The sequence below is a fragment of the Meleagris gallopavo genome, chromosome 7 (genome assembly GCF_905368555.1).
Source record: "Meleagris gallopavo chromosome 7, MGAL_WU_HG_1.1, whole genome shotgun sequence".
NCBI classification, from domain to species: Eukaryota; Metazoa; Chordata; class Aves; order Galliformes; family Phasianidae; genus Meleagris; species Meleagris gallopavo.
In genome coordinates, this window is record NC_139410.1 from 26,612,852 (window position 1) to 26,640,811 (window position 27,960).

The 27,960-nt window shown below is 40.7% G+C and overlaps 2 protein-coding genes across 2 annotated transcripts; one reads left to right on the top strand and one right to left on the bottom strand.

The window, feature by feature from the left end:
• Window positions 1-54: 54 nt before the first annotated feature.
• Window positions 55-9,971, top strand: LOC116216825 (uncharacterized). Its single transcript, XM_085227810.1, has 3 exons — window positions 55-674; window positions 4,585-4,651; window positions 6,346-9,971. Exons 1-2 carry the CDS (start codon window positions 55-57, stop codon window positions 4,598-4,600), a joined length of 636 nt encoding a protein of 211 aa, XP_085083936.1. The 3' UTR covers window positions 4,601-4,651; window positions 6,346-9,971.
• On the bottom strand, window positions 6,663-26,922 carry HACD2 (3-hydroxyacyl-CoA dehydratase 2). Its single transcript, XM_085227808.1, has 7 exons — window positions 26,711-26,922; window positions 22,635-22,752; window positions 22,255-22,273; window positions 19,049-19,137; window positions 13,351-13,472; window positions 12,570-12,748; window positions 6,663-10,361 (listed from the first exon to the last, which is right to left on the bottom strand). Exons 1-7 carry the CDS (start codon window positions 26,839-26,841, stop codon window positions 10,279-10,281), a joined length of 741 nt encoding a protein of 246 aa, XP_085083934.1. The 5' UTR covers window positions 26,842-26,922; the 3' UTR covers window positions 6,663-10,278.
• Window positions 26,923-27,960: the final 1,038 nt, after the last annotated feature.

Here is a 27,960-nt window from a genome sequence, read left to right on the forward strand (position 1 = left end):
CAGCGGCGGCGGAGCCCCGGCGATACGGCACGGCGGGCGGCAGCCGCGCCGCTCATGCACACGGCCGCCGCCGCTGTGCGCCTGCGGGCGGCTGAAGCGCCTCTTCCAGGGACACCGGAGAACGGGAGAAGCGAGCGGAGAGAAAGGGAAAAAAAAAAAAAAAAAGGCAAAAAGGCGGCGCCTCTCGGACGAGCGGAGCGGAGCGGAGCGCGGGACTGCGGGCAAAGCAGCTCCGCGCGCCTCTGGCAGGGACAGCAGCGGCCCGCCCCGGCTCGCGCCTCTTTGTACTCCCCATTCAACCGGGCGCCGGCCGCGCCGGCCCCCGCCCCCGCCCCCCGCCGGCCTCCATTGGCGCGCCCCTCGCCGCTGCCCGCCGCCATTGGGCGCCGCCGCCGGCCCGCCGGCCAATCGGTGCGGCCGGAGGGCGGGCGGGGGCCGTGCCGCCGCAGAGCGGCCGTTAACCGCTTCGGCGCGGCCCTCGGTCCCGCCCTTGAGGCGCTGCCTGAGGGGCGGCTTGGGCGTGGCGGTACCCGGACCAGGAGGTGGAAAAGCGTGAGAAACGGAGGCAGCACCGCGGGCCGCGCCGCTGAGAGGCAGAGGAAGGTAAAGCCTGAAGGACTGTCCCAGCCTCGAGCCGGCTGTGACCGCGTCGATAAAGCAGGGCTTGGAGGAAGGTAATTATGATGATCAGTGGCAGATAATGAACGCCACAGACAGCCATCCATAGAGTTCATGAAAGTTTGGGCACTAAGAAAACGAGATGAGTGCGTGTGCAATTTTGACACAATTGCATGTTCATCAGTCACACGTAAAAGCAAAATAACATGCCTTGGATGGAAAAAACATCTTTCAAAAATGCCTAACGATCCTTAAAAGAAGTTTCAGACAGTTAATACACTCTCTGTTAACAAATAAATGACACACACAGAACTGTTACCCTTTCCTCTGGTGACTTGGCCATTCTAATGACTCCAGACAGGTATCTGTATCTGCACAGCTCAGTTCTGTCCCAGCTATGACCTCAGTCCATACAAGTGGTCTCTGTGTTCTAATCTGTGAAATGAAAACATTTACTTGTCCTGTTCACACTGCAATGCCCAAACGAAGCAACTTCCACCTTCTCTTCTAGTAGAGTCTTCTCAAATGCTGCTCACCCAATCACGAAAGCGTTATTCTTCTGTTTGTTTTTGATGGGTAGGGTAGGTGGGGGAAGGATGGGAGGGAAATTGTGTTATGTCAGTCACAATTTAATCAAATTCTGGATCAAAATAGAAGCCCCTCCTTCCTTCAGCAAGTGCTTCTCCATATAAGCTATACAGAAGATATAGAGAATGCTGGCACACTGTTTCTACAGTAGAAACAGTTCTCCACAAGATCCATCAGGGAATATGTGAGAGAACCTACAAGTACAGTCACGAAGATAAGTGAAGCACAGACCTGAAGTTCTTCAACACATGAACAATTTACACATTTCACACATAGCCTCAAATCTGTATACAAACATTTTATTTTATTACTGTTACAACAGGCGCAGTAGACAAACATCAGCATTCTTCATTTGCTTGATTTACACACAACAGGAATAACATCTACATAGTGGCCTCAGAACACATGTCAGTCACATATTTCACTCTCTGCTGCCTTCATGATTCACGCAAGTATTAAAACCAAAATTCTAAAATAGCTATGCTCCCTAAATTAGTAAAGCCATTGTAAGACATGTTCTTGGTCCTCTCACTGACTATCTCTGCGCACTCCGAAATAGCCTTCTGAAACCTAATAAGAGAACCCAACCCAGAGACATGAAATACTGAAATTGAACAAGCTGCTATTACATAGTCTCTGCTTTCCCTCTCCACCCCATAATCTGATGATTCACAAGGAATAGAGCCAAAAGTGAGCAGAAAATTATGAAAATATAAAAACACAGTCATTAAAAAAAATTAAAAAACAAGACCAAAACAGCCTGATTCATTACTGACTCAGGTTTCCTAGGGTCACATAAAAGCCTGTCAGATCAAGGTGCTTACTGAATTGGATTTATCAGCTTTTTCTTTAGTAGCATCCACAGTATTTAACCCCAAATACAGAACTAAAAATATTTGCATTTCTATGCTGCTTAGATTAAGTTAGATCTGGGACACACACACACAACACGGGATTGTGAAATTCACCTTCATGCATAGAATTCGTGATCATCTGCAGGGATTTTATGTAAGCCCAACACAAAGGAAAAAGTAGTTGAGGATTCCATTTCTTCAAAAAGATTGCAAGAAGAATTATTAAAAATAGCCTTGCTTTAGACTTGCAAGCTCCCCTGCAGATAACATCAGAAGAACGTTACCATGGCTGAAACAGTTGTCCTATATGCTGCCTGTTTACAGCTCAGAGTTCAACAGTTACATTTTTGGCACCAGCTATACAATTTTTGGCTGGTTTATCAAGTACATTTGCACAGGCTATAGTGACGCTTGGTATTAAGTTTCACTTATAAAACTTATCTGCAGCACAAACACAAACGGACACCAATATTCAAGGTCACCCATACTTAAAATGGCAGTAAGCAAAACACCAGCCACACACCAGCTTCCACTGCCAGAAAGGCTAGCTTCAGTACACCTGACAAGCAGGGGCCAGTTGCATTTTTGCCAATCAGACTTACCACTTGTTTCAAGACTCCTCAGCTTCATACAGTGAAAGAAGTGGACTGATGTTGTCTTAGCTACGTGAGAAACCAATTCCCTTCGTTAGGTGAGGGTTCGAAAAAAGAAGGTGGATAGAAGAGCATTATTCTGCACAAAAGGTGACCAACAAAACCTAGTTTCAAATGTTTTCACCTGAACGTTGTGCTCCCCTCCTCATTTACTCAGACATGGGATGAGCACATGCAATGGCTGGTCTGCACAAAAGCACATACAAGCTGCAGAAATTTCTCTGAGGCTTCCACCATTCTTTCAAATGTGGCTGGTAATGTTCCGGTAAACGCACGAGAAAAATGAATGATTGCCTACTGTTTTCATCATGAAGCCAGGCTTTGAAAAATAATATACAAAGAAACTATTATATTCACAAGTTGCTATAAGTTTCCCAATTGTGCAATGGGCAGATAACACTACATTGCACAGTGCTTTTATTATTCAAATACATGTACTAGGACGCCAGTGGTCATTTATTATGCAAACAAGTACTGGTTTGAAACTTAGAACTGAGAATAACTAAATCATATGATTTACATCCATGGTATATATCAATTTTTACATCTTCCTATCAGCAATTTAGTTCTGCAAAATCTGGCAAGCTGTGACCGGCAGTCACATGTCACCAGGAACCCCGAGCACTCTTGGCCCTTAAATGCTCATGTCTGCCTCACGTTTATTTGCACCTGTTAAGAGCAGAACAGTTTTCCACATCCTTTGATTTGACAGTGCTTTCAGAAGAATAAAGCAACTACATTCAGATTGCAGTTTTTTTCTGGTAGGGCTTGGACAATATCATAAGTGTTAATTTCCAGTACTTACTAAGTAAATGAACCAGTGGTATCTTACTTTCAATTTCCCAGCCATTTTCTTGTGATGCAAAAAAGCTTTTTTAAAAAAGTACTTATTTTTGCTGTTTATTTGCTAACTTCAGAACACTTAAAGCACTTTATTCTCTCAACTTATTTTGCAACAATTCTTACTGTCTAGCAAGGTAAGCACATATAGAATCATCAAAGAATGGCCTGGGTTGAAAAGGACCACAATGATCATCAAGTTTCAACCCCCTCCTATGTCCAGAGTTGCCAACCACCAGACCAGGCTGCCCAGAGCCACATCCAGCCTGGCCTTGAATGCCTCCAGGGATGGGGCATCCACAACCTCCTATAGCAAAGCAGCAGCACACTGTAATTGTAAAATCATTACAGCAGCATGAGAACGAAAAATGTTTTCCTCTCAAATGAACTCGATGCTTCCTGTATGCATTGACAGTGTTCTGTCCCATATACTGTTCTGCATTCTTTGTTCTACTGAAACAGCACCTTCCCATGCTATGAAGAGCAATGAGAAACTAAATAGCTTTTACAAATGCATCCTCTGGAGAGGATGAAATTGGTTTCAACTACTTCTTTTATTCAGCTAAGGAAATGTGTGAACATTTATCCCATTCAGCCCCCACTGCTTCTGAAAAGCAATATACTAAGGTTTGAAACATTAGAGGAATAAAACCTAGAACAATTTAAATTGCACTGAAAAGCTGAGTAGGGAAACACAATTAATAGCCAGCCTAGAAGCTTTCCTGAAAATACTTTATACACAGGAACAGTGCACTAAAACAGCACACCTAAGCCATGTGTGCCATCCCCACCATCACAAACAAGCAATAAACATTCAGTGTGGAATGAAAGGGACTTCGTGTCAGCAGCACACAAGGAAAAAAACGTATCAGCACTTCCATTTAAAGCTGTCATTCTACCTTTTTTTGTTAATTAAAGACTACTGGATACCGAAGAAAAAAAAAGGACAAGTTTGAGGTTTTGAAGTTCCAAAATGTTTTTCCAGGAATTCAGTAGCTCAGTATACTCCTGCACCTCTCCTCTTCTTCCAGCTCATCTATGTATTAAGAATATCATCTAGCAGAGAAGACCAGCATTCAGCATCATTGTTTTTATTCAGTAAGTGTTTGTATTTTACCTTTAACTAAACAGCCAACTTTTTTCATAAAGTAATCTTTTATTTAGCTGAATGGAAAGCCCTTCACTTCCTATATCATCCTCCAATGGATATTTTTTTTTGTAGGCTCACAGTTCAGATTACACAGCCAGCACAATTCCACAAGTTCAGGTGATCAAACTAGAAAACTGTCAGTGTTAACAGTTTAACATAGGGTCAGAGTAAGTGATGTATATGTATTTTAACAGTGTCTAAATAGCAGCTAGATGATTTGCAATAGTCTGTGCAGACTGTCTGAAGCAGTGAGTCAAAAGACAGGAGAAAATGCAGCTCAGGATTCACAATTCTGCAAAAAATAAGCCACTGCAAAGGATTCTGATAATGAATTTCATATTATAAACATCCTTATGTAGTACCAGGTAACATCACATTTTTATGTACAAACTAGACTGAATTCACAGTTTATCATGACACCTTAGAGTTTTTGCCTTGGCAAGTATAACTAGACATGGAAGTGTTTTAAAATGTTAATTTTCTTTTTATAGTGGATTGAAATAATATGCATCTACATAAGAATAGAAAATGTAGGGATAATACTGTCTGTAACATCTTTTTTCCTAACATTAGCACATTATCAATATATCAGAGAGAAAAGCACATGACTGGCAATGCCAAGTTAATTTGGGAAAACATGAAAAAGACTTTAGAATCTTTTATACCTGCAAAAGAAAGCATTATTTTGGAAAAGAGTGACCAATAAGATTAGAAACACTTTAAATTTTCTATTCAGATTTTTAATTGCAACTGCTTCAGGGAAGCCTTCAGGAACCACCACAGAAGCCTTATTAATTCTCTCACCACACTTGTCAGAAGACATCTAGAAGTATGGAAGTGTGTTAGTTTAGGAAGCAGAGCTTAAAAACAGTTAGATATTGAATGGAATGTCCAAACAATCAAGTGCCTCAAGCCTGTCAATCAACCCCAACTCTCCAGAAATGCTCACTCCATTCCAAAGAAATCACACATATTCACTCCTTTGTATTTTACACCAACACACCAGTGCAGATCCTTCCATGGGTCTTATGTCAGCAACTGCCTATGATTTATTTAAGATAAGCCTTAAATACTAGCAAGAGCTTAACTTACTTAGAAGCACAGAATCCTTACTTTTTCAGACTTCTTAATGTTGCCCTAGGTAGCTAAAATTGTTTCCACACAGGCTGCTTTCAGACTGCAAAGAAGAAACATGTAACTAGTCATAGTTATTCTAAGACAGAAATGGAGCACCACTCTTCACAGCGTAACATTTCAAAGTAGCTTTTAATTGCAGAGGCCCAGCAATCATGTGTAGGCTACGTGCTGATGCTGGTTATGACAACATTATTTCATCCCTTCTGCAGTAAAACAAAAAAATCATTGTAGTTGTGTAATCTTATGACAAGCATATGCCTAGAATAATAGCATGCACTCTGCAACTGCTGCTCAGTTCCTATTAGAGGATTATAACTTGTTATTTATGAGCATTAATGGCATCTAGACACAGCATTTAAATCTCTCTCAGGAAGTGTTAAAAATGCTAAGAACGTTGCTGTGGTAGCAGACGTACTATATTTAGTAAATGAACTCTGAAATATTCTGCTGCATTATTTAAGCATTCAACTATCTTAATAATACTCAAAAGATTTTGTTTTTGTAGAAAAGCATCACCATCTAGAGTGCGGGTAACAGAAGAACAAAGAGCTGCCGTTCTAGCGAGGATCCTTCAGGAAGCTGCAAGTTGGAATGTTCATACAGCCAGTGAACATGTTGTTATGAATACTTCTTTTGGAAGTGAGCCCTTGTAACAGCATTAAGCATCTGCCGTGACTTTCATTTGAGCTCCAGAAGTGAGGTATGCCCCAGAAACTTGGGAATTGCAAGGTACAGCCTTACATCAGATGAGTAAAAACACAGCCCTAATTCACATTTACTAAGTAACTGCTTATATTCCTTAAAAAGTACCAATACAGCATATTTTGTTTGGAATTCTTTTATTTGGATTATAGCAATTAGTATCACTGGTCAGTAGGCCAAATCCAGGCAGAGAGCACAGAATCAGTTTCACAAGGCAACAACACAGACTAGTATTTTAGCATACAAACCATTTCACCGCATTGTCAAGTAGAAATATCTTCCAAACATGCATAAAATTTTATGCTTAATCTTTCAGAGCTCCACGTAATACCAGATTCCTAAATATACAAAAAATACATTTAACTTATAATAATCTTAGTGAATCAGACTTATAAAATTACAACTTTATTCTTCACAACATAGAAAAAAATACAAAAATGACTGTATATAGTTTTCCCCAAAATTTCACCGACAAATATACATCAAAGCACACGATTTGATGTATACTCATGAAAATTTTAAGATGAAAGATAGGTTTTTAAATGACACTGCAGATTGGTCTACACAAACGCCAACCTTGCTACTGGTAAATAAAAAAAGTTGGATAGAAACATTGCATTGTGAAAAATTACAATTTACCTGCACTGTAGTCTGCATCGTACTGTAATTTACACTATGAACATTTCTACAATTCCAGTTGTAAGCTCAACATTGGTAAGAACCTTGGTCTTTTAGAGGGCAACGACTAACTTGGTCAAAGCTGGCATGGTAGAACATAAAGTACCATCAACTGAACCAGTGCACGTAACACAAAGACAACCAAGCAGAAAACATCTGCTGCAGCAGTTTGGTGATGCTGATAGAAAACATGCAAGCCAAGTAAATAGTTTGTGGGGGAGGAAAAAAACCAAACTTGTAGATGTGTGACAAAGAGTACTAACCAAAGCTTTTATTATAAAATTCACATACTGCATTACAGCTTCAGTAACTGAAGAGGGGAAATTTGCTTATTAAGACGGCAAAAAACACATGTGTCCAAAGTCAGTGCTAGGGAAAACCCTAACAGTATTAGGGAATTGCAAGACAGTTTGTACTCAGGATCACCTTCCAGTGATTTCCAAGGAAGCCCGACATGAGCAGGCACTAAATGTTTCATAGTTCAGCTTTTTCTTTTAGAAGAAAAATGAACTCTTTCTCAAAAAGCTAAAGGCAAATTAATAATTTCAATCAAATATTTCATAATAAAGCTTACTCAGCAAGGAGGCTGGTTGTACAAGCCTCTTCCATATCAGCAGTTCTCTCTGCTTCTCTGTATTGCTCATGCTATCTAATACAGATCTGTAACTACATCTTTCTCATCAATAGAGCTATGAGTTTGTTTCATAGAGCAATATTACACTGCTACCATTTTTTCCCTGGAAATTGGAACTACAAACTTGAATCCAATCTCGGCTTGACTGTGCCTAAATACAAGAAAAAATGAAGGAGCTGAGTACCCACATCATCCAATAAGCAGAATCTATCATGAAATCACATTTTTCAGATGACATTCTTCAGAAATGCTGTCATAAACATCTTTGATAGCATGAACAAGCAAAAGGAGATGTTTTGTTCAGATGTGGAAGTTCTAAACAATGAGTTCAGTATAATGCAACATTTCTCAGACAACCAGAGCAAAGAAATACACAGGCTAATAGAGAAATGAATTTGAATTGTTTCATCTTTGAATGCAGAACCCATCTGAGGTTAAATGTTGCCACAGTATTTTTGCTTACAGCCTACAACTGTCTACAAAAGGTTCAAAATAGAAGCAAAGATCATTACTGTCTCTTATCCTCTTCCAGCATCTAATAGTCAGATTTGTTTTGAACAGGAAAGTTGTCACATGTTACTGAGTGCCAGGAATGTCCAGCCAGACGTTTTGATGGAATCAAAAGGAATGACTGAAAATTGCAGGATTTTGTGTTTTTTTTTAATTTAATATAGCTCTGACAAATGTGAAAACAAAGAGTAATTGTAAATGTGGCTCTGCATCAGTGCTAGAACAAAGAAGCATTGCACTTAGTATTTATTGCCCTATGTTTAAGGAGAACTTAAGTCAAGGTGTCACACGCAAGTAATTGGGACACAGATACGGATTGTGCCCAGGGGGAGGTAGGTGCTGGTGGGCATTAAACAGTCACACCTTATTTATGCAGCAAATCATGATGTTACAAGAGAGAAGTCAGAGATACCCTTGTCTTGTTGCCTAGTAGCTCCAAAGGGGCAAGGACAGTACTATTCAACTTTCAATATGTGATACAGCAGTGACCATTAGCTACATTTCCTTTTGCCTTTGATTAGATGTCTGTCTGTTCGTTCCGCTGGTCCCTACGTGCCTTCTATTTACTGCCCTCTCCCCAGTAAACATTTTTGCTCATATTTTGGGCTCTGCTCACACAGCAGTAGTGGATTCTGCTTCACCACGTGGCTCAGTCCTTTCATTTGCTGCTTCACCTTCCCGAGGGCAGGTTTAGCCTGAGAAACCTGAGCAAGCACCTTGGAAAATCTATCTTTCCACACTCTTCTGCTGTTTCAAAAGAGCAGATAAGGGAAAGCTAGTCCAATCTGTAAAAGCAGCAAGTAACACATGAGATAATCTGCTTTCAAAAATGTACTTGTTATTTAGTTTTTACAAGGGTTTTTTCAGAAGCTGAGTGCCTAGAACTGCCTGTTTGGATGTTCTAGAGTGATATACATTAATCAGTTTAGAAAAGTCATGTTGAAGAACATGTCCTCAGGTGATTCCACAGTAGACCAAATAGTTCTTAACACTAAAAGATGAGTACCACTGAAATAGTGGACAATGACTAGAGATGATCATCTAAAGTCAAAAATGGAGAAGCTGCACCTGTTTTGTGGTGACTCGCCTCCCTATATTCTTCAGATTAATTACTGATATCACAAGAAATATTACAGTTAGTATTTTTTATTTCTTCAATATTTAAAAAAGCATCCAGGGCTGCAGTACTTCAAGGAGTTTTAATGTTTCAGATAAGCATTATAGCCTCTGAATTAACATTAACATTTGAGTAATCAGCTTAAACAAAATCTTCAAAGAACGCTCTCTACTCAGACACCCTACTGCTTCAATTCCTAATGAACCACGTTCCCCTTATTTCCCATAATTGCTTTCCTGTTCTCGTTTCCACCACCTTTTAAATACACAATCTACCCTTCTGAATTCAAACACTGCCCGGATTCCATTCTCCACTGGAGTCTCTGACAAAATCCTAAAGCATTCCAGAGCATATTGTTTGCTTCCACAGCAATACATACAGTTTCTGGCATGCAGTCAAGCACTTCAAAAAAAAAAAAAAAAAAAAAAAAAAAAGAGGTGTCAGTGACACAATCCCAATTCAGGCATTTGGTGTGTACAATTTCATCATTCATACTGTAACCTTCAGGCATTTAATAACAAAAATGAAAACCATTTAGCACAACATTTAATAATGAAAAGTAAAAGACTACCTGCCAAGCCAGATAGAGTTTAGAAGTTTTCTGAAGCACTGCAAGCTGAAAATAATTTGAATGTTTTACATTGTGGAATTTCAGTGAAATCAGATTTATTGGTTATTCTTGCTAATTATTGGTCTTTTACCTCTGACAGTTTTATCTTGGTATATTTATTATAAATATGCTGGGTATTGAAAATCTGCAGCATTTCGATGTTTGAAAAGTTCTGAAAGAATTGAAATTACTCCGACTTCTTGTGCTCCTCAGTGTGGGAAAGCACCTTTCGCCTCTGATGTAGCATGTGAAAATACAGCTGGGGAAAGACTGAAGAGAAAACAGACAAAGGAAGAAGTCAGGCTTCTGTGTTGGTGTAAAACACTCAGATACTCAAGATCAGTGATTCTCTTAAAAGAAAATCTGCTTTTCCACACTGTTCAAATCATCTACTGGCTAAAAACAAGCAACACTGCCCTTAGACTTCAGGTATTATTTAATTTTTCTTAGAACTATGCCATTTTTAATTAAAGGCAAAATACATTATTTCATAATTAACTTTGCTCATACAAGAAGAATGACAAAGTTTCTCGAACAGCATGCATACAACAAAAATAAACTGCTTAGAGGGGAGGAAAAATAAAGCACCATGAGAAATGGAAGTCATCGGAAAGAATGAAATTCACAGATTTGTTTCATATCTTATGATTGTAGTGTCTCTTTTTCAGGATCTAAAAAAACTTTATACAAACTGGTGCCTCTTGCATCTCTATCCTCCTGCAAAGCTTTTTTCCTCCTATTTCTAAGGTGACATCACACTCCGTGTTTGCAGAAGAATGAACTAGGGGATGCAAAACAGCAAAAGCTTCCATCTTTGTGAACAATGCCAAAATAAAACAAGGTCAATATCAACATAGATGACATCAGTTACACTTGCCTAGTGTTTGCCCCATGAGTGTGAGACAACCAAAGACTACTTAGTTCATTCTTTTTTTTTTTTTTAAGGTTAGCATTTTCTCATTTTCTCCCTTGGTTTCCTTTCCCAGAATTAAATATCTTGACTATCTCCTCCAATCCTGCCCTTCAATTCATTTAACTCCCTCAGTGTTAAGTGGTGAATACATCTGCCCAGAAACGAAGAAGTATACAGAGCCATGTGGTTTCTGTTTGAAGTTTAAATAATTGGTATCTATTATATACAAAGAACTTAATGATATCTTTTCTTGCAAGAAGTCTGTTTGACAGGCAAGAACTAAATTTGATATTTAAAGCCAGATAAATGGTAAGATGCAACTATGAAGAACATTAATCTTAATTTTTAACACTGGATTTAAAACTTGCTTTCTTCATGATGTTAACTTTCCCAAAATTTTTAAGGCCTTCAGTGGGTTCAGAAAACAAGCTTCCTGCACAGTTTGCTTTTAAGAATAACTGCAATGACTGCAGCTTTGCTTGCATCTCTGGAACAACAGAGGAATATCTGCCTGTGAAAAGGTACCTAAGACTTCTCAAGTCCATGCAGTCAGTTCTCAGACTTCAGTAAGAAACCAATTCACAATAATTAAAAAAAAAAAAAAAAGACTGAATTCAAGTTACACAACCAGCAAAGGATAACGAATTACAAAATATCTGAGACTGCAATTTTAATGGAAAAACAGGGCTAAAATTATTTGAGTTCAGGTGGCTTCCCTCGCATGTGGTCTGTCAGTTGTGATCAAACAATCTCATAAGAAGTAATTAATATTTGTGTTTATTAGAGGAGGAACAAAAGTTATTGTTCTGGCTCCTTGGAGTTAGTAATATCAGTGTTTTTGGAGAATGAAGACAAATAGCTACACATATATAAAAAGAATTCTTAGAAACAGCAGGAAAAAGTTATGAATTTTGATGTCCAAAATAGTTCACAGAAAGAATAAGTGCTTACAGACAGCCACAATACTGAAATTTAAATCTTAGAATATGATTTGGCACTCAGCATAAGCAACAAGGTTCATATAAACACAGCTACAGAGATAGCTAGCAGCAGTGCCACTGCATTATTTTGCACATTAAACTTTGATTTGCACATCTAAATTGGCTGAAGATCTACATGCTCTTAATCACTAAGCAACAAAGCCAACCTTTACCTGTAAAAACATTCACCAAAGACAGTATCAACTCAAGTTAATTCAACAGAAATGCCTCCCCAGCCATTACAGCAAAAGCAACATTCTTATTCCTGAACCATATTTTAAGAAACTGCTTTAAACCTTGTTCTCCTGAAAGTCTGTAAATGGCAACAAAATGAAGATGTCAATGTTTGCTAAGTACTACGGTTATTTTATGTATCAAATGTAAGAGAAAAAACACATATTGCTATATTACAAGCATTACTAGAAAGCAACTCCTGCTTTTAACTCTGTTTTAACTCTGACTTTCCTCTTTAAAAAATATCCAAAATGAATTTTGCAAAATTATTCGTATATATGCTAATCCCACACTTGTTAGCTTTTCCTGATACTGCTTTTAATATTAAAGAACTAACAAACTTGTACTTACGTGGAATGTAAGAGATCATAACCAGGATCAGGAATGTGTAATAGTCAAAAGAAAAGTTGTACTTATTAGGTAAACTAATGGAATACAAGCCAGACTGCCTGACGAAGGGTAATGCAGCATATATTGTGAGTAATTCACCAGAGACTCCCATTGGATACAATATTATAAACAAAGTGTACCTGGAACAAAACATTTAAGAACAGGATTAAAAGTTGTGAAAAAGAACTTAAGTACCACTATGGATATTCAACTTCTAAAGCCTTAACTTCAATTTGATTTGAGCATGGCAGTGTATGAACATCAATGCCAGACAAAATACTGACATCAACAACCACTTCTGAATTATTTAAGGACAATCTTTGAGAATCTGAACGGTAACTTTAAAACAATTCCCCCACCTCCATGCCTCATTACTTTGACATCCAAACTCCTTAGTTGAGAACACATTATTAAAATAGGGCCAGTCAGTATTAATTAACGACCTCTACTGTTTCAGGCACAACCCTCAGATTCAATGGTTACTGGTAAATATTAGTTTACTTACCATAATCACTTTGTAAATAGTACTGAGTTCTGATAAAGTACTTTCAGCTAACATTTAGTACGTTCTTAATCCAGAAATCTGTTGGAAGGAAGCTAGGAAGTCACTTTCACTAACAGAACAATTACCCTGGGAATGTAACTTGCTCTGCTGCAACTATGTTACAAGAGAAATAGCCACATCAAAACAGTGCTTCAAGGCTATTTTTTTTTTTATCTTTATTTTTAAATTGCCACCTACCTGGCCCATTTAATGAGATAAGGGAGATGGTTTAACAAGCTAAAGGTGTAAAAAGAGTAACGGATTATCTCTGTGATTGTCCAGGCCACTACAAACAACAGGACACTGTCTTCAGTTTGTACCTGCAAGGAAGAAGCAAAAGCTTAAATACAGAACACAAGTGTTACTAATTATTCACCAGACTTAAATACCCCAAAGAAAGTAATTTCCATGGGCTGCTTTACTGCATCAGTTTAGAAAACAGACTCTAGGAAAAAGCTTAAAAGCAACATTAGTAACGACAGCAAAAAAATCTCTTGTCATGCTCCATATTTTTCTAGTTGGCTTAAGAATAGCTTTGCTGATCAGATACTGAGAACAGCTTGTAATTTTTCCACTCCTGTACAGTACCAAGTTCTGCTTCAGTCCTGTGATTTCTTTCTAGCACAGGATGAGCACAGGATGCTAGCACTCAAGATCTGGTTTAGATTTTACACTCCAATCCTACCCAGCACTATTTCTTGACTAAAAGGAAACCTGTTTTTCTCACGCCCTTCAAGTGAGAAACTGGCTCTAAATTGCGAGCAGCAGCAAGGCAGCAATCAGCAGGACACGGGCTCAGAGCAGAGAGCCAGCAGCTCAAGTTGCCTCACTTCAGATAAACTTGACAACTACCTGCTGCATCCTTCCATGCCCCTTCCCCAGCTTACTGCATGCAACATTGTTCCTTTAAACGTTACTGTTACGCTCAAGGCACCACTTTGTTTCACAGCTTTACCCCCCTTAGAGCTTGAACTGCAAATGCAAGTAAGGAAAACAGTTCCTACTCCCCTCATGTTTTGAAGATTAACCTTCAAAAGCATGTATTTTAAAATGAACCATTAGATTTGGGAGCATTATTATGAGTTTCAGATGGATAGCAGATATGAGGAATTATATAGGGTCACATACCTGCACAATAAACTCCAGAGAGTGAACACAACTTTTTATGCAGCACCCTCCCCACCCAACAGAAGCACGATGTGAATTCTCAGCTGTCTGAGTACCTTCAGCCCAAATTCTGTAGACCGTGGGAACAAAAAGAGCTCAACTACAAGGAGCTGCATTTACTTTTTTTCCTCCAACTCTCGAAAAAAGGGAAAAGGAAGTCAGTAGGTGTGGGTGGTACACCCTATTCATCTTGGGCAGAGTACATGTACAAACAAAGGAACAAGAGAATATATGGGCGAGCAGAAACCTTTTAATAGGAAGGGACTGATCATATACTCGTGTACAAAAAAGTTCACAAGGATTACTCATTAAAAAATCCCTTTGTTACAGAGACCACAGAATCCAAGTAGAATTGTATAAAAATGCTGGAAATCCTGTGAAGTACAATTACTGTTATTCTATGTTCTGCTGTGTGGAACAATTAAAGTCACTCTCATTGCATTTTGCATCAAACATACCTCATCCTTTTCCACTTGAAACTGATAATTTCCTTATATATTAGTCTACCATACAGGACCATAAAAGAACAATATCCAAAACCTATTTGAAGACTTTCAGAGAAGAAACCAAATTTATTTTTCCACACTACTTGAGTAACTAGAAAAGGATCCTAACTCTGCTTGTGGTCTGCTTCAAAAAGACAACTTAGTTCTCAACCTGGAAGTCAGCATCACTTCACAGATGATGGTGTTCCCAAGGAGCAACATGCCTCACAAGCACTCCAGAGCTGCATCTTCTCGTCCTGATCTGACGAGCAGCTCAGTGAGTAAGCTAAACTTCACAGACTTCAATTTGTGCTTTAAAACTCCACTTCTTTTCCTAACTATGGAAGTCAGTAAAACCAACAAATGAAAATTTGTAGCTTGAAGAAGCACAAGAAGAACCAAGCAAGAAACTGTTAGACCAACAGTGACTGATGCACATAGAAGGAGACAGAACTGAAATTGTAGCTGCCAGATGATTGCAGGACTTGTAACACTGCTTTCTCAAGTCTGGTCTTTTCCATTGACCTTAGTATTGGAACCATGCTTGGAAATGACTGAAACAGCTCACACCATCAAAAACAAAAGGGTCACTTAACAGGGAATTACGGACTGTCTTACAGTTTGTGTCCCTACTTAAAGACAGAGGAACTGGTAGTTGTTCTGTATAAGAGTGACCTGTGAACTTTTCAAACACTTTTCTAATGAGGAGCAACTTGTGCACTTTATCAACACATTTTAACCACAGCTCACAATTAAAAAGTATATTTCTTACACATTAATGGATCTGTTGAAAAACTGTCACTATTAGAGCTTCTCTTTGAGGACTGACAATTTCTAAATACTTTAGATAAAGATGTTTGAGATGTACATTATCAAACTCCTGGGAACTGATTTACAAAACAGTCCCCCAAGAGCCTTATTTATTTAGGCACTGCTAATGCTGTATTTGCATCATTTCTCTTCCAGCCTCTATGTAAAGAGGATAATACAGCCAATAAACAGCAGACCCTTTTTAAACCACAAATCCCAGTGCTGCCCTCAGAACCCAATTTTTCTTCCTCTACCTTTTCATTCCTGTCTTTGAAGGTGGTGTTAGAAAAAGTCAAAGCACATTTTACACTTTATATACAACTTATTTGTCCAAATCCCTTAATTAGGGTGAATTTTACCACGGGTATAATTTTTAGCATGTGTTTCCATTTATCATTCAAGGGGCCTTGAACATATCTTAGCTTGCCATCGTGACTGCATGTAACAAACAGTCCTGAAATACAAGAGAATTTATAGCCTTCTAAGGTGCAAAACTGAGATTCAGAATTGGGAATCAATAAAATAAAGCCTAAGATGCTTTTACTGTTCTTCTTATGCAGAAAAGTTACACACAAGATTTGAAAGGTATAAGATATCATAAACCTAGAAATATGGAGAAAGCGAGAGAATTAAGAGTAACAGTCTGACAAACAGTTTAGTGATAATTTCAGCTAAATACATCATAAAATAGAAAGATAAAAACAGCAGCACTGTGCAACAGAGATGCTGAAACACACCTCTCTCCAGAGTCCACAGCTTGGGTTTGGTGGTATATCAGTTAAAAAACACTGCAGCCTCATAGGATGTATAAAGGGCCTGACTGACATTTGTGTTGTACAGAATTACTCAAACTTTACACACATGTAAAGCAGTGATAAATTAGGCATGTCAGCTACGCTCACCAATTTGGTGCTCAGAACTTCCCAGCTTGTGCTTCTTATTTAAATTAAAATGCTCTTCAATCTTAAGTGTAAGTATCCTTTACTATCGATGAAAGATGGCAAGTTTGCAGATGCTGCAGTCTTAATTATCTGCTCAATAAGCTGTACATGTCTTCCTCACACTGTGCTTTTTGATTGTATTCTAGAAACGTTCCTCCAAATATATACAATGCTACCTTTGTAACACCATCTTTAAGTCACAGCTAGCACCTTTTCTAATTAGCTGTCAGAACCAGGTGCAACACTGAACTCCACAAAGGCCTTCTGTGATGGCACCAGATGATCTTACTGTTCACATAAATTCAAAAAGACAACTTTGAACTGAAAGGCAACTTGTTTTCCTCTCTTTCTTTCAGCCCTTCACTCCTCATTCTCTTCTCTCTTTCGCAGAGGAAACAGTAAAATTCACCAAACCAATTCCTTTCCAATACAATGACAAAATGCTTTTTTCCAAAGTACTGGCGCTATATTACACACCAGGCCCTTCTCCACTACACTAACAGCTAATTATGTTGGGGAGATAAAGGGAAATCTAATCACTACTCCAAGAAGTGTGCGGTGCTGTAACATTTGCCATGCTTTAACATCTATAATAAATACTGAATTTAACAACACATCAGTACTAAATTCAACAAAAAGCACAAACGTGTTAGTGGCAAGAAGCATGCTTCAAATCACATCAAGTATCTCGAAATATGTTTGGGCAGAAAGAAGGGATGCGAGACAGATTTTTCTTCTTTTAACCTCATTAGATATGAAACAGTCTGAAAAAGCAAGATATTGAACAGCTCTCACTCAAAAAGTTAAAGGAGGAAAACTGAGTTTTATTTTACGAGAACCTCATCATGCAACTGCATAGCTTACAAGTTCCATAAGCTGTGTGAGAATTTAATCCTGGACTTCATCATGGAGCTCACTTGTGCAGGCAGCCCTTTAGAAAGAGTAGAACACTTGTGACATTTGAAATACAGCTCCTCAGGCGAGACTGCAGGCTCTCTGCTTAGGGTGAAGACAGACTGATGGGGGAAAAAACATCACCTCTTCATTTGACTTAATACTTCTAAAGTCAGAGGTGAAAAGCTCATCACAGGACTCTTTATCATTCTTATGCCTACTTTCGGAGACATTTAAAAAAAGGAACACGTAAGACAGTCTCTCTCTAGATTTTAACCAATCACACAAGCATGAGGGAAAAAAACCACGTGCAATATTATTGGAACGATCCTTGTTAAAAACTGAATGTTGGCCTAAACTTTCTTGTATATGCTCTCGTTTCACTGTTGCTTTTTTCCCAGTGAAAATGTGGGCATAAATTTAAAAAAGCCCAATCCACAATCAGTTTGCAGACTTATCTAGCATTTCTCTCCACCGAGCTGCAGAGAATGGAACACTTCTATAAGCACCAAAAATAAAATCTGCCAGAACATAAATATTTACATGATTTTGAGTCTCTTGAGAAAAATAACACTCGTTCACTTCAAGTCGCACAAAACTAAGGTTCCACATGGACAACCACTATAACATCACAGGGAAGTTAATTATTAGGATCTATAGAGACTTACATTCCTCTGCATACAAATGGACTTTTTGGTAACAGGTGCTGGAGTAAGGAAGAGAAAGCAGCTTCCCTACTTGACAAGGAGACAAACTCCTTAGGACATTCTCCATGTCAAGCCACAAAGTATCTTTCATAGGCACGCGTGACAACACTAGATGTCTGTCTTTCAGTCAGCCATGCTGACTGTGAATCAAGACTAATTTCTTTCCTTAAGGAGACAAAAAGATCACCTGGCTACACTAACAGCATAGATGCAGCATATGTGAACTACCACAAAGTATTTATGTGATGTGAAGTCAGTCAGCAGGATCTGTATCAGTTAAGGCATGTTCACATATTAAAATAGCCATCCACTGGGAATAATTTTCAAATGATTGCTTCCAGAAGATTCTGCAGACATTAGTGAAAAGTACAGTGATATTTAGTATGGTAAGCAATGTGAAACAACCAGAAACCCAAACCTACACTTGAATGCAAGAAAGATTGACAAAAGACAGAGGGAAGATTATCCTGGAAAAGAGATCACGGAAAACATGTAAGAATTGCCATGAACAAACATTTGAGTAGGAGTTTCCATATGCTGTGGAACAGCAAGTAAATCATGTACAGAAGAGACAGTGAAGACATTTTGCTATTGCTCCAGCAAGATCAATTCCAGGATGCTGTCCCAAAACCTGGGGTCCAGATGGCACACTGGGATCTCTTCAGCTTCCAGTAAAGACTACAAAAGCTGGGAGAGATTCAAACTTTGATCTATCTGATTTTCAAGAAAAAAAATAAATAATGTTATAATCTTATTCCTTTGATCCATGAAAACTCCATTCCACACGTTGTGTAACAACAGAAGACATTTGCAGGAAAACAAGTCAGCAATCAACAAATGCTTTTCAGCATGGGTCATTAGTTATTGTAATCTATTTTGTAGCATAACTTACCTCTTTTACACTATGTGTTACTGCCCAGGTCAGGAAAACCCTTGACATCACTTGGAAAGCAGTCAGAACAACAGAAGAGGGAACAATGCCTGGAAGATATTTTGCAATTAGTAAATATCCCTGACCACTGGAATGAGGGCGGGGAAATAAAGCACAGCTAAGTCAAAGTCCACTTACTCAAAGTTTTTGTAAGGAAATCATTATTCTTTTTTAAATTTGAGTATGAAGCCTGTCCCATGGTGAATTCATACAGCCCAATACTACACACTCTCCTGACCAAGACTTTGTAAATCAAAATGCAAATAAAAGTCTGCACATTGCTCAGTACACAACACAGCTGAATGAGACAGCCTTTGGGACACAATCTCTCAAATACAATCTGATTCATTAAAATAAACATACAACATAATCTTTGTTACTATGATTCAAAAGGTAAAAGCAATAGAGATGTTTTGCTGAGTGTTCCCCCCCAGAGCAGCAAATAAAAAACCCTCATCTACAAAAAAAACTGACTAGGAACCAACCAAGATTATGTCACAATAAGACAAACAAGGTTGTTTTGTTTTGGCCAAGACAATGTCAATCTAAGCCAAAAACATGAGATCAAATTCAGTGACTCACTAGCTACAATTTATGTAAACTCTAGTCACCCCTAATTATTTACTAATTGTTCTAAAAAGGTACCCAACAGACAATTTTCAACTTGGCATTTTCAAAACATCTGTCACCTAACAGTGTGCATGCCAGAGCAGCTCTTGGCAGACAGAGGGCTCCCCAGCCCAGAACCAAGCAGTAAGCCTTGCTCAGACCTCTGCCACGTGCTGCACTAAGCCTCCCACCTTCCACAGAAAATCCTCCAGCTCTGACGAGTTCTCCCTCTTTCCTAGGAAGTTCCCCGTTGAGAACAGGCTGTACGCATCACGGCTTAAAGGTGGAGCTCTTATACCCCTCCTAACAGAGCAGGCTAACGCAAACACAACCAGCTTATCTGGGGGTTACTGAGAAGCAGTTCTGCAGGCACCTGGAACACAGGACCACGTCTCCTGCCATCCACTTGTGTAGAGATATATTGTAAGGAGCATGGAAAAAATAATCCAAGGGAATTTTTATACCCTTACGAGTCATCTGCAAACAAGTTTCGTTTAAGAAAACAGTAAGGCATTGGTGCTCCAGTGTTTTAGCATTATAGCTTTGGAACTGTAAAAGAACATTTTATTTGCAAGTTTTTTGGCCTAGGGTTCTGATGTTTAACTTATCCTGCTTTGCCACCTGTTAAACAGGATTTCCAAATCCATCAAAAATAATATTTTTAAAGCAACTACGGACTGTTCAGGTTAAGAACAACAACAAAAAACAGCAATTGAGATTTAATAAAATAAAATAGAATTAGAAGGACCACACTGGCAGCACAGGTAACTCTATGACACATTCCTGTTTGTGACAGTCCTATTAGCCTTAACAGTTCTTACCTCTGTTTTTCTGAATGATTACAATGGCTGTATATTCAGACCCTGACTGTTAAGTTCTGTGTTGGAATGCCCAACATTAAAAAAGAATGCACACAGCTATTTTCTGCTTGGTTAACCTAACAGGAGTGCTCACAAAAACCTGTATACTCATTACAGTAAATTGAAACAAACTGACTATAAGTCTTCATTAGGAAATAACTGATTTATTTACGTTAAAAGCATCACTTCCAAGATGGAAGAGAAGAAGTGAAGCTCTGGAGAGGATCGACCATTTACTGGGTAGAGAAAACTCATCTGAGCATCCTTTTTTAAAAAAACCAACAATTCCAGTTGGTTTTCCTTCACCTAAATTGTAGCTACCTCTACATCAACATCTACTCTAAGAAGGTTTTGCATTAATTTGAAGAACATCTGACCGTTCACATCTCGGTATGATCTGGGCACAATCTACAGGCTGCCCTTTACAAGGCAACAAACTTCAGAGTGACCGAACCATCGAGGAAGGCAAGAAATACATCAAACACAGAATTACGCTGCCCTCTGCTGACAAATTTATGAATATGATTTTAAGGAACCGCATTTAATTACTCAGAAAAGTCTTTTGCACAAAAAGTCAGTATGAGCTTACAGGTCCTGAAGGACCCTCTAGTATGTTGAGGATTTATGAGCAAAAAAGAAAAAAAGCAGCTTTGTAGATGCACCTTTAGGAAACTTTAATGCTACCTTACTCTTCAAACAGTAGCTAGCAAACAATCACACAGGAGCTCAGGCATTTGTATTTAAAACCACAATACCAAGTACCTGAACATAAGACTGTCTTTTTGAGCAGACAGTTGTTCAGAGAAATCAGAGCTAAGCAAAGGCACAGGAAAGCACTCCTCCCTCCTAAAGCACTGCTCCCTCCTAAAGCACTGCTCCCTCCTAAAGCACTGCTCCCTCCTAAAGCACTGCATCTTTGATCATGCTGAGATTTCCATGCTCTCTGTCCTACAAAGAAAGAATCCAGATGCTAAGGTGAAAATGCTCACTACTGATGACGACTAACCAGACAAGATGCAACCTTTCCTTCAGACACGAGGCTCTTCAGGCTGACTGCCCCACGATATTGCTGCCTAACCCCAGGCCACTGACACACAACTACACTCCTGCTACCAAGCTAACAAGCTCACAGCGTTAGGTTAACAAGAATTGTCAACTCAAGTCTTCGGTAATTCTCAGTCTCACAGATAGTTCCATTAAAGCATAACTGAATTTGTGATAAAGAGTGATTTCCCTCTACCCAGTTATACAGCACGAGCCTATGTGCTACAGCGTAGGCAAAGCTCAAGTGCCTGGAATGTCGTTTTTATTGGGTTTTAAGTTATTTGCAGCTAGAAACAATGTTTGAGAAAAGACAGCTTGGTACAGAAGATTATAGGATGGAGAGAATGGAGAGTCGTGACCTCCTATAAAGCATTTGTAAGCTGCTTTAAGAGTTGTAACATTGGAAGGATGTAGATAAAAAAATAGAATGTCAAGTAACATCAAGTGAAAACCTGTTATGTGTTATTTTCTTTTCTGTGATTTAACTTGTCAAATATTCAGTAAAAAAAAAAAAAATGAATATACTTCAAGCAAACATTAAAAAGTTGTGTAGGATTTAGACCTGAAAATTCACAGAGCATAATATAATGCTGAACCACTGCTAAAATTGCTGTTTTCTACAAAAAGAATAAAACTGAAGGTTTGCAAGCTTACCAAAGGCACAGTGCAGAATCTAGAACAAAAAGAGAAACTGAAATTACTAACATTTCAAATGAAGCAATTCAGAAACAATGTCTAATTCTACCATAAGAGCTTTAGATTCCATATTGGTATTTCAAATATTAAGCCAACTGTTCAGCTCTGCTACCCAAGATAATTAGCAGATAAATAGCAGACCAAAAGCTCCTTCACTGCTTGCTAAAAGGCAATACATTCAGCATTTGTGTGCTGTACTTGTAGAATTACATTTACCTCCAAGTTACCTTACAAATGCTAATGAAAAAGCAGGCACCCAGAAAGAACTGTTCAAAGGCTGCTTTGTTTCTGCTAAACAAAACACTGATGAGTGTTTTGAGGAAGACCACTACACGTACCTCTAGCAAAGCTCCAGTTTGGAAGAATTTCAGGGGCTTTTCTATGGAGTAGTAAAGGCTATGGTAGCTACCTTTGGCCAGGTATGCTCGAACTAACCCAACGGCAATCACAAGCCACCTGAAAGAGAGGAACAACGTCTAAGATAAGGAGGCATAAGTAGAGCATAAATACAAAGAAACCCTTGACACTTCTCTCAATACATGGCAAAGCAGCAGATACAGAACTGTGTTGAAATACACCAACTTTTTGCCTACCTTCTGCAACTTTGGAGTGCAACACACAAAACATTCAATAGCTGGATTCTCTGCAAATCTATTAAATACTACGTTGATGTTTTTTTTTTTAAACATCCTGCAGCATCAACATGATGACTGTATCTTTAATACCTAGATTTACTTTTCAGTGAGCTGTATTTTAGTTATGGAAGGTACTCATGAAATTTTAAACAAGATTGGCATCACATTTTGTTTAGCTTAAGCAGAAAACCATTTACTGTGAGTCAAATGTCTCTCACTATACTATGATTTAAAGAACTATGACATAAGCAAGCAAGAATCAGAAAGCAACCATAATGTTTCAGTTCCAAGTAGACCCTTAGGCTTTATGACAGACCATCCATTCATTTCCAAGATGTACTTTATGGGAGAGTCATAAATAAGTAACTGCAAGACAACTGGGCCTTCAACTTCATTATGAAGAACGTGACCTGCTAGCCCTCCTCAGCTAATTTAGGAAGTAAACCTGAAAATCCTTACTGGCAGTTCCTGGCTTTTCACTGCCTGGATCTCCTTCTGGCTGCCCTGACCTACTCGGGATACCAGCCCACCTCATTTCCACCTCCTTCCAAAGCCAGAAGTGCTGTTACAGAGGTAGTCCTGAGCCCCTGTGTGTCTCTGCTAACATTGGTGCACCTCACTGGAAGTATCTGCAGACAGAAAGTCCACAACAGCCTTTTAGCCTTTGAAAAAGAAAATTGCAGCTGTGGTTTTGGAAAGGAATTTCTTCACATTTCCTGGTAATTTACAGCACTTTAGATGCTTGTAAGTACCACATTACTTTAGATATTACAAAGTGTATACAAATATTCTCCCAAATATTATGCTGAGTTACATGAAATGCACCTTGAAGTGCAGATTTTTCAGTAATAAGCAACTCTGACATCCAGGCTTGTGTTTGTATTAATGTATGTTAGTACAACAACAACCAGCTATTCCATTTCTGCCTGGACTTCTCAGAAGGCGAGCACCAAAGAGAAGTCAGAGTGGGGAAGAGATGGGGAGTGAGGAACAAGCTCTTTTTTCTCATAGTACGAAGTTGTTTCAGCTAAAGTTGTCTCGTGCAACCAAAACAATCATTTGCCAAGTAATTCCCACTGATAAAGAATCAGATGAATGTGGTATTTGGACTCAGTGCAGAAGCACTACAGCATTAAAGACTCTCCCTTGCAGCACTGAATGCTCCTTCTTTAGAGCAACAGCTCACAGCAGGCTGTCACTGTCGTGTTCCTCTGATCTTCCCTGCCTGTTAAGAAATGTCACTAAATTGAGCAACTTGTCAGGTTGCACAAGATTCGGGTTCCTGTTTGTGCCTGCAGACATCTGCTCTCACCTGAGGTACTCGCCTTGCTCACCTCCTCCATCCTCCCCAGCAGAACTGCTGTTCGCACACACCAAAGCAGCAGTCTGCACAACAGTAAAAGATGTTCCCGTTTGGGACTGAAGCTCTTAGCACCTCTAGCCCGCTTCTGTGTTTCTTACATAGTTCTCCACTTCCAATGACAAGGAAAAATAGAACAGAAGTGGGTGAACACAATAACACCAACTAAGAAAGAAGCTTGGAGAGAAGTTTAGAAGGCAAGAAGAAGCCCCAGTCCTCATGGAAGCAAAGCTAGGAGCTCATTTATTCAGACTTCTCTGACCAGCATCTACCTGATACAACAGCTGCATTTCATTCAATAACTGCCACACGTGAACTTTAAGCCAGACTTCTCATACTCTCCGATTGCCCCAAATTAAGGAAAATGAATATGGCATACACAATTAATGCTTTCAGATGCTCAGACCTGACAAGCAAACATCGTGTTCAGGACCTTAGTTTAATTCCTTAGCTTAGCTTAAAAGTGTGCCAACTTCACCAAAGTACTGCTTCGTTAATGCAAAAAGAGAACATGGAGCCTGCAAAGGGGAGAGTGCACTGTGACTCCCAGCAACTGCTCACTGCAGCTGTGGACAGCAAAACTCCTAACCCAGAGCGCTCCTTGCTCAGCACTGACAACATCAACTGGCAAATTGTAAAGCTGCTGCATTAAGATTGATTTCACTGAGTGAAATCCTTTTGAAATTCATTGTTTGTATCACTGTCAGTTACTTCTGCCCACAAGTACAGTCAGTTAGGGCACTCATCTACAAATAAGAGACATCATCACGTTTTAAGCAACTTATCCAACTTATGCACACTAACCAACAGCGAGAGCCCACCCCCAGCACTCAGAGATTTCAGTCAGCTGTGGGTTTTAGGAAATAATCTCTATTCTGCAGCTACGCCTCCAGAATGAGATCAGGTGCCAGGCTGGGCACAGGAGCTCTGCTTCATGTGGTAACAGGACAACAGCATTCAACTGAAGGCAAAGCTACTGTGTGTTTTACAGCACCACTTCATCCTCTGCTCATCTCAGAGATGTCTGTGCTTTCATTTCATGGTTCTCTTCCAACACAATGCAGTGCGGGAAGCTGAACCTGAGTGTTCCAACTGACACAGGGACAATTAGCAACTACTGCCATCACCTGTGCACAGATTTCACAGGGAGAAGGGAGCTTCTGCAACCGACTCCTGGAAAACAACCTTATTATGTGACAGCAGGGAGCCAACGCAGATTTATGCCGCTTCATTCTGGTTTCCAACACCTGGATTTGTTTCCATTTTTTTCTCCCGAGGAAGTGTTAGTTTGCTACAATCAGGTGCTCTCCTGCCACGATAAAAGGTCACGATGCTGAAAAAACCTTTCCATTCCTACTGCAAGGTTTTATCTCAGATTTGCGAGATTTTTTAATACTGGTAAGTCAAGTATCTGTATGCCAACAGACAGGTAAGCGTGTTCAGTTCAGAGAAGTATCCAGAGAGGTTCAATTGTTAAGGCTGTGCTTTATTGTTCAGGTAATTTAATATTTCTGGGTGATGGGGAGGAGAAAAGAGATTAAATCACATCAGACTAGTAGACAATTACCTCTCTCCCTCTAAGAGCACATCACATGGAGCCACAAATCCCAGCAGTGCCGTTGCACAGCCACAAGCCTGCTGGGTGAGCACAGCGCTCTGCCCCGCAGTCACCTTTGCTCCGAAGGAGCGCGACGGCTTCAGAAGCCGGAGCAGCACGAGCTGGCAGCGGTGAGCTGCAGGCTGCGGGATGCACCAGCCTCATCCCGGCACATCTCGCCTACGTCGGTTCTGCACGCAGCTCCCGGAGCAGCCAGGCCCGGCTCCCGGCCCGCAGCCCTCACCCAGCAGTGCCGGCTCGCCCCTTTTAAGGCTCTTCTCTCCTCCCACCCGAACCGCCTCCATCTTTCAAAAGTTGATTTCACTGTCATCCAAGTAACGCCGATACTCTACAGCCTCTTAAAAACGTAGCGACGAAGTCCCGTTTGCCGGCCGTCGCTGCCATCGCAGCGCCGAACGCACTCCGTCCCGCTCCGCTCCCTCTGCCGCGCGCGGCGCTGCACGCCGCCAGCAGCATCGCCCCGCGGCCGCAGCAAGGAGGGCCGGGGGAACGCCGGGCACCGGAGATTCGCCCTTCTTTGCCGCTATTGACACATTCCCCGCGACAGGGCGCATCTCTGCCGAGAACGGCCGGGCCCACGGCGCGGGGCGAGGAGGAGGAGGCGGCGGCGTGCGCGGCTCCAGCCGGGAGCAGGGCCGGACAAGGTGCGCGCCCGTTCCGGAGTGGAGCAGCCCGCACCCACGAGAACCCGCCGGCGCTGCGGCCTCCCGGCACGCGCTACGGGACGTTGCTCCGCAGAGCGGCGCGCGAGGCGGCGGGACTTCTCTCCGCGCCGGGACGGCCCCCCGCCCGGCTCCTTACCCCGCCGTCATCACCACGTTGTAAATGACGAGGTAGGCCGTGGCCAGGGCTCCCGGGCCCTTCCTCCGCCGCGGCTGCTGCCCACCGTAGCCGTTGTCCGCCCGGCTGCCGCCGCTGCCCGCCGCCGCCATGTTGCGGCGCTCCCGCGGCCTCCGCCCGCTCTCGGCGCACGGCGGGAGCGAGGGGCGGGGCCTTCCCGGCGCCGTGCGCGGAGCCGCCGCCGCCATCTTGGAGGAGGGCCGAGCGGGATCAGAGGCGCGGGGTGGGGGCTGAGAGCTGCCTTTTCCTTTGCGCTTTAAAACAGAGGTTAGAAATAGTGCCCCGCAGGATGAAGTAGGGCGGCGAATTCATCAGAGAAATCAGTGGGTTTTGTTTCCAGAATGGTTTGTGAGAGTTTTCGGACAGGGATTTGTTAGCACCGTGTTCTCAGCCTTCCCAAGAAGTATTCCCAGAAATGCTAGACAAGCGGCTCGCTTATTATTCATAGATACAACTGCAAAAATTCTGTGTTATCAAAGCTTGGCACTACAGAGGAGAGAGCTGTGACAGCCCGTGCCGGTCAGTGCCCGAGCAAACAGAAGCACTGCAGGAATCTGTGTGCCTTGCATGGAACTTGCAGGTGTCTCCTCACCCACCCGCTGTGTGCGCTGGGTGCTCATTACCGACAGGACTCTAATTAGGTCAATTAGGTTTCTGCAAATCCAGAAACTCAACTAGTGAAAACCAGCCAGTCCCAAATCTCCAATGCTGCTTAATAAGACTGAATTTTGTACAAAAGGAAAACAAAAAGAATGAAGCGATCCAACCTGTGCAGCATCTTGCATAACCTCTGCTTCTGGGGGTTTCAACCCTACCACACCCAAAGTGTGGCTTCTCTGCAAACATTTTACGAGCTGGACGAGGGTTATAGGAAGAGGTAACACCTTTTATGAGACCAATTGGGATAGCTGGCAAAATTAGGGTTGTAAAAACATCAAGATAACTTCTGTTGAGATAAAATAGCCTTTCTCCTGTTCTTCAAATTGACAACAACAACGACAACAAAAGGTTAAATACAAGTTGGAATGAATTGCTTAAAGCTGAATTAGGTACTGTGTCACACCATTATGTATCAGACCATTTCTGAAGTTTGTGGTTTCATGCAGACTGAAGAAGGGATGTTAACAGGAGGCTACAGAAGGATGGTAAGCTCAGTACATGCTTAGAGAAAAGGAGGCAGTTTATAGCCTGTAGGACTGTTAAAGAAGGAG

Coding starts and splice junctions, on each gene's coding strand:
- HACD2 (XM_085227808.1), bottom strand. CDS start 26,841: ATGGCGGCGGCGGGCAGCGGCGGCAGCCGGGCGGACAACGGCTACGGT. Junction 13,473..19,048: donor TAACACATAGTGTAAAAGAG/GTAAGTTATGCT, acceptor TCTTCCTTGCAG/GTACAAACTGAAGACAGTGT. Junction 12,749..13,350: donor TATCTCATTAAATGGGCCAG/GTAGGTGGCAAT, acceptor GTTTTGTTCCAG/GTACACTTTGTTTATAATAT.
- LOC116216825 (XM_085227810.1), top strand. CDS start 55: ATGCACACGGCCGCCGCCGCTGTGCGCCTGCGGGCGGCTGAAGCGCCT.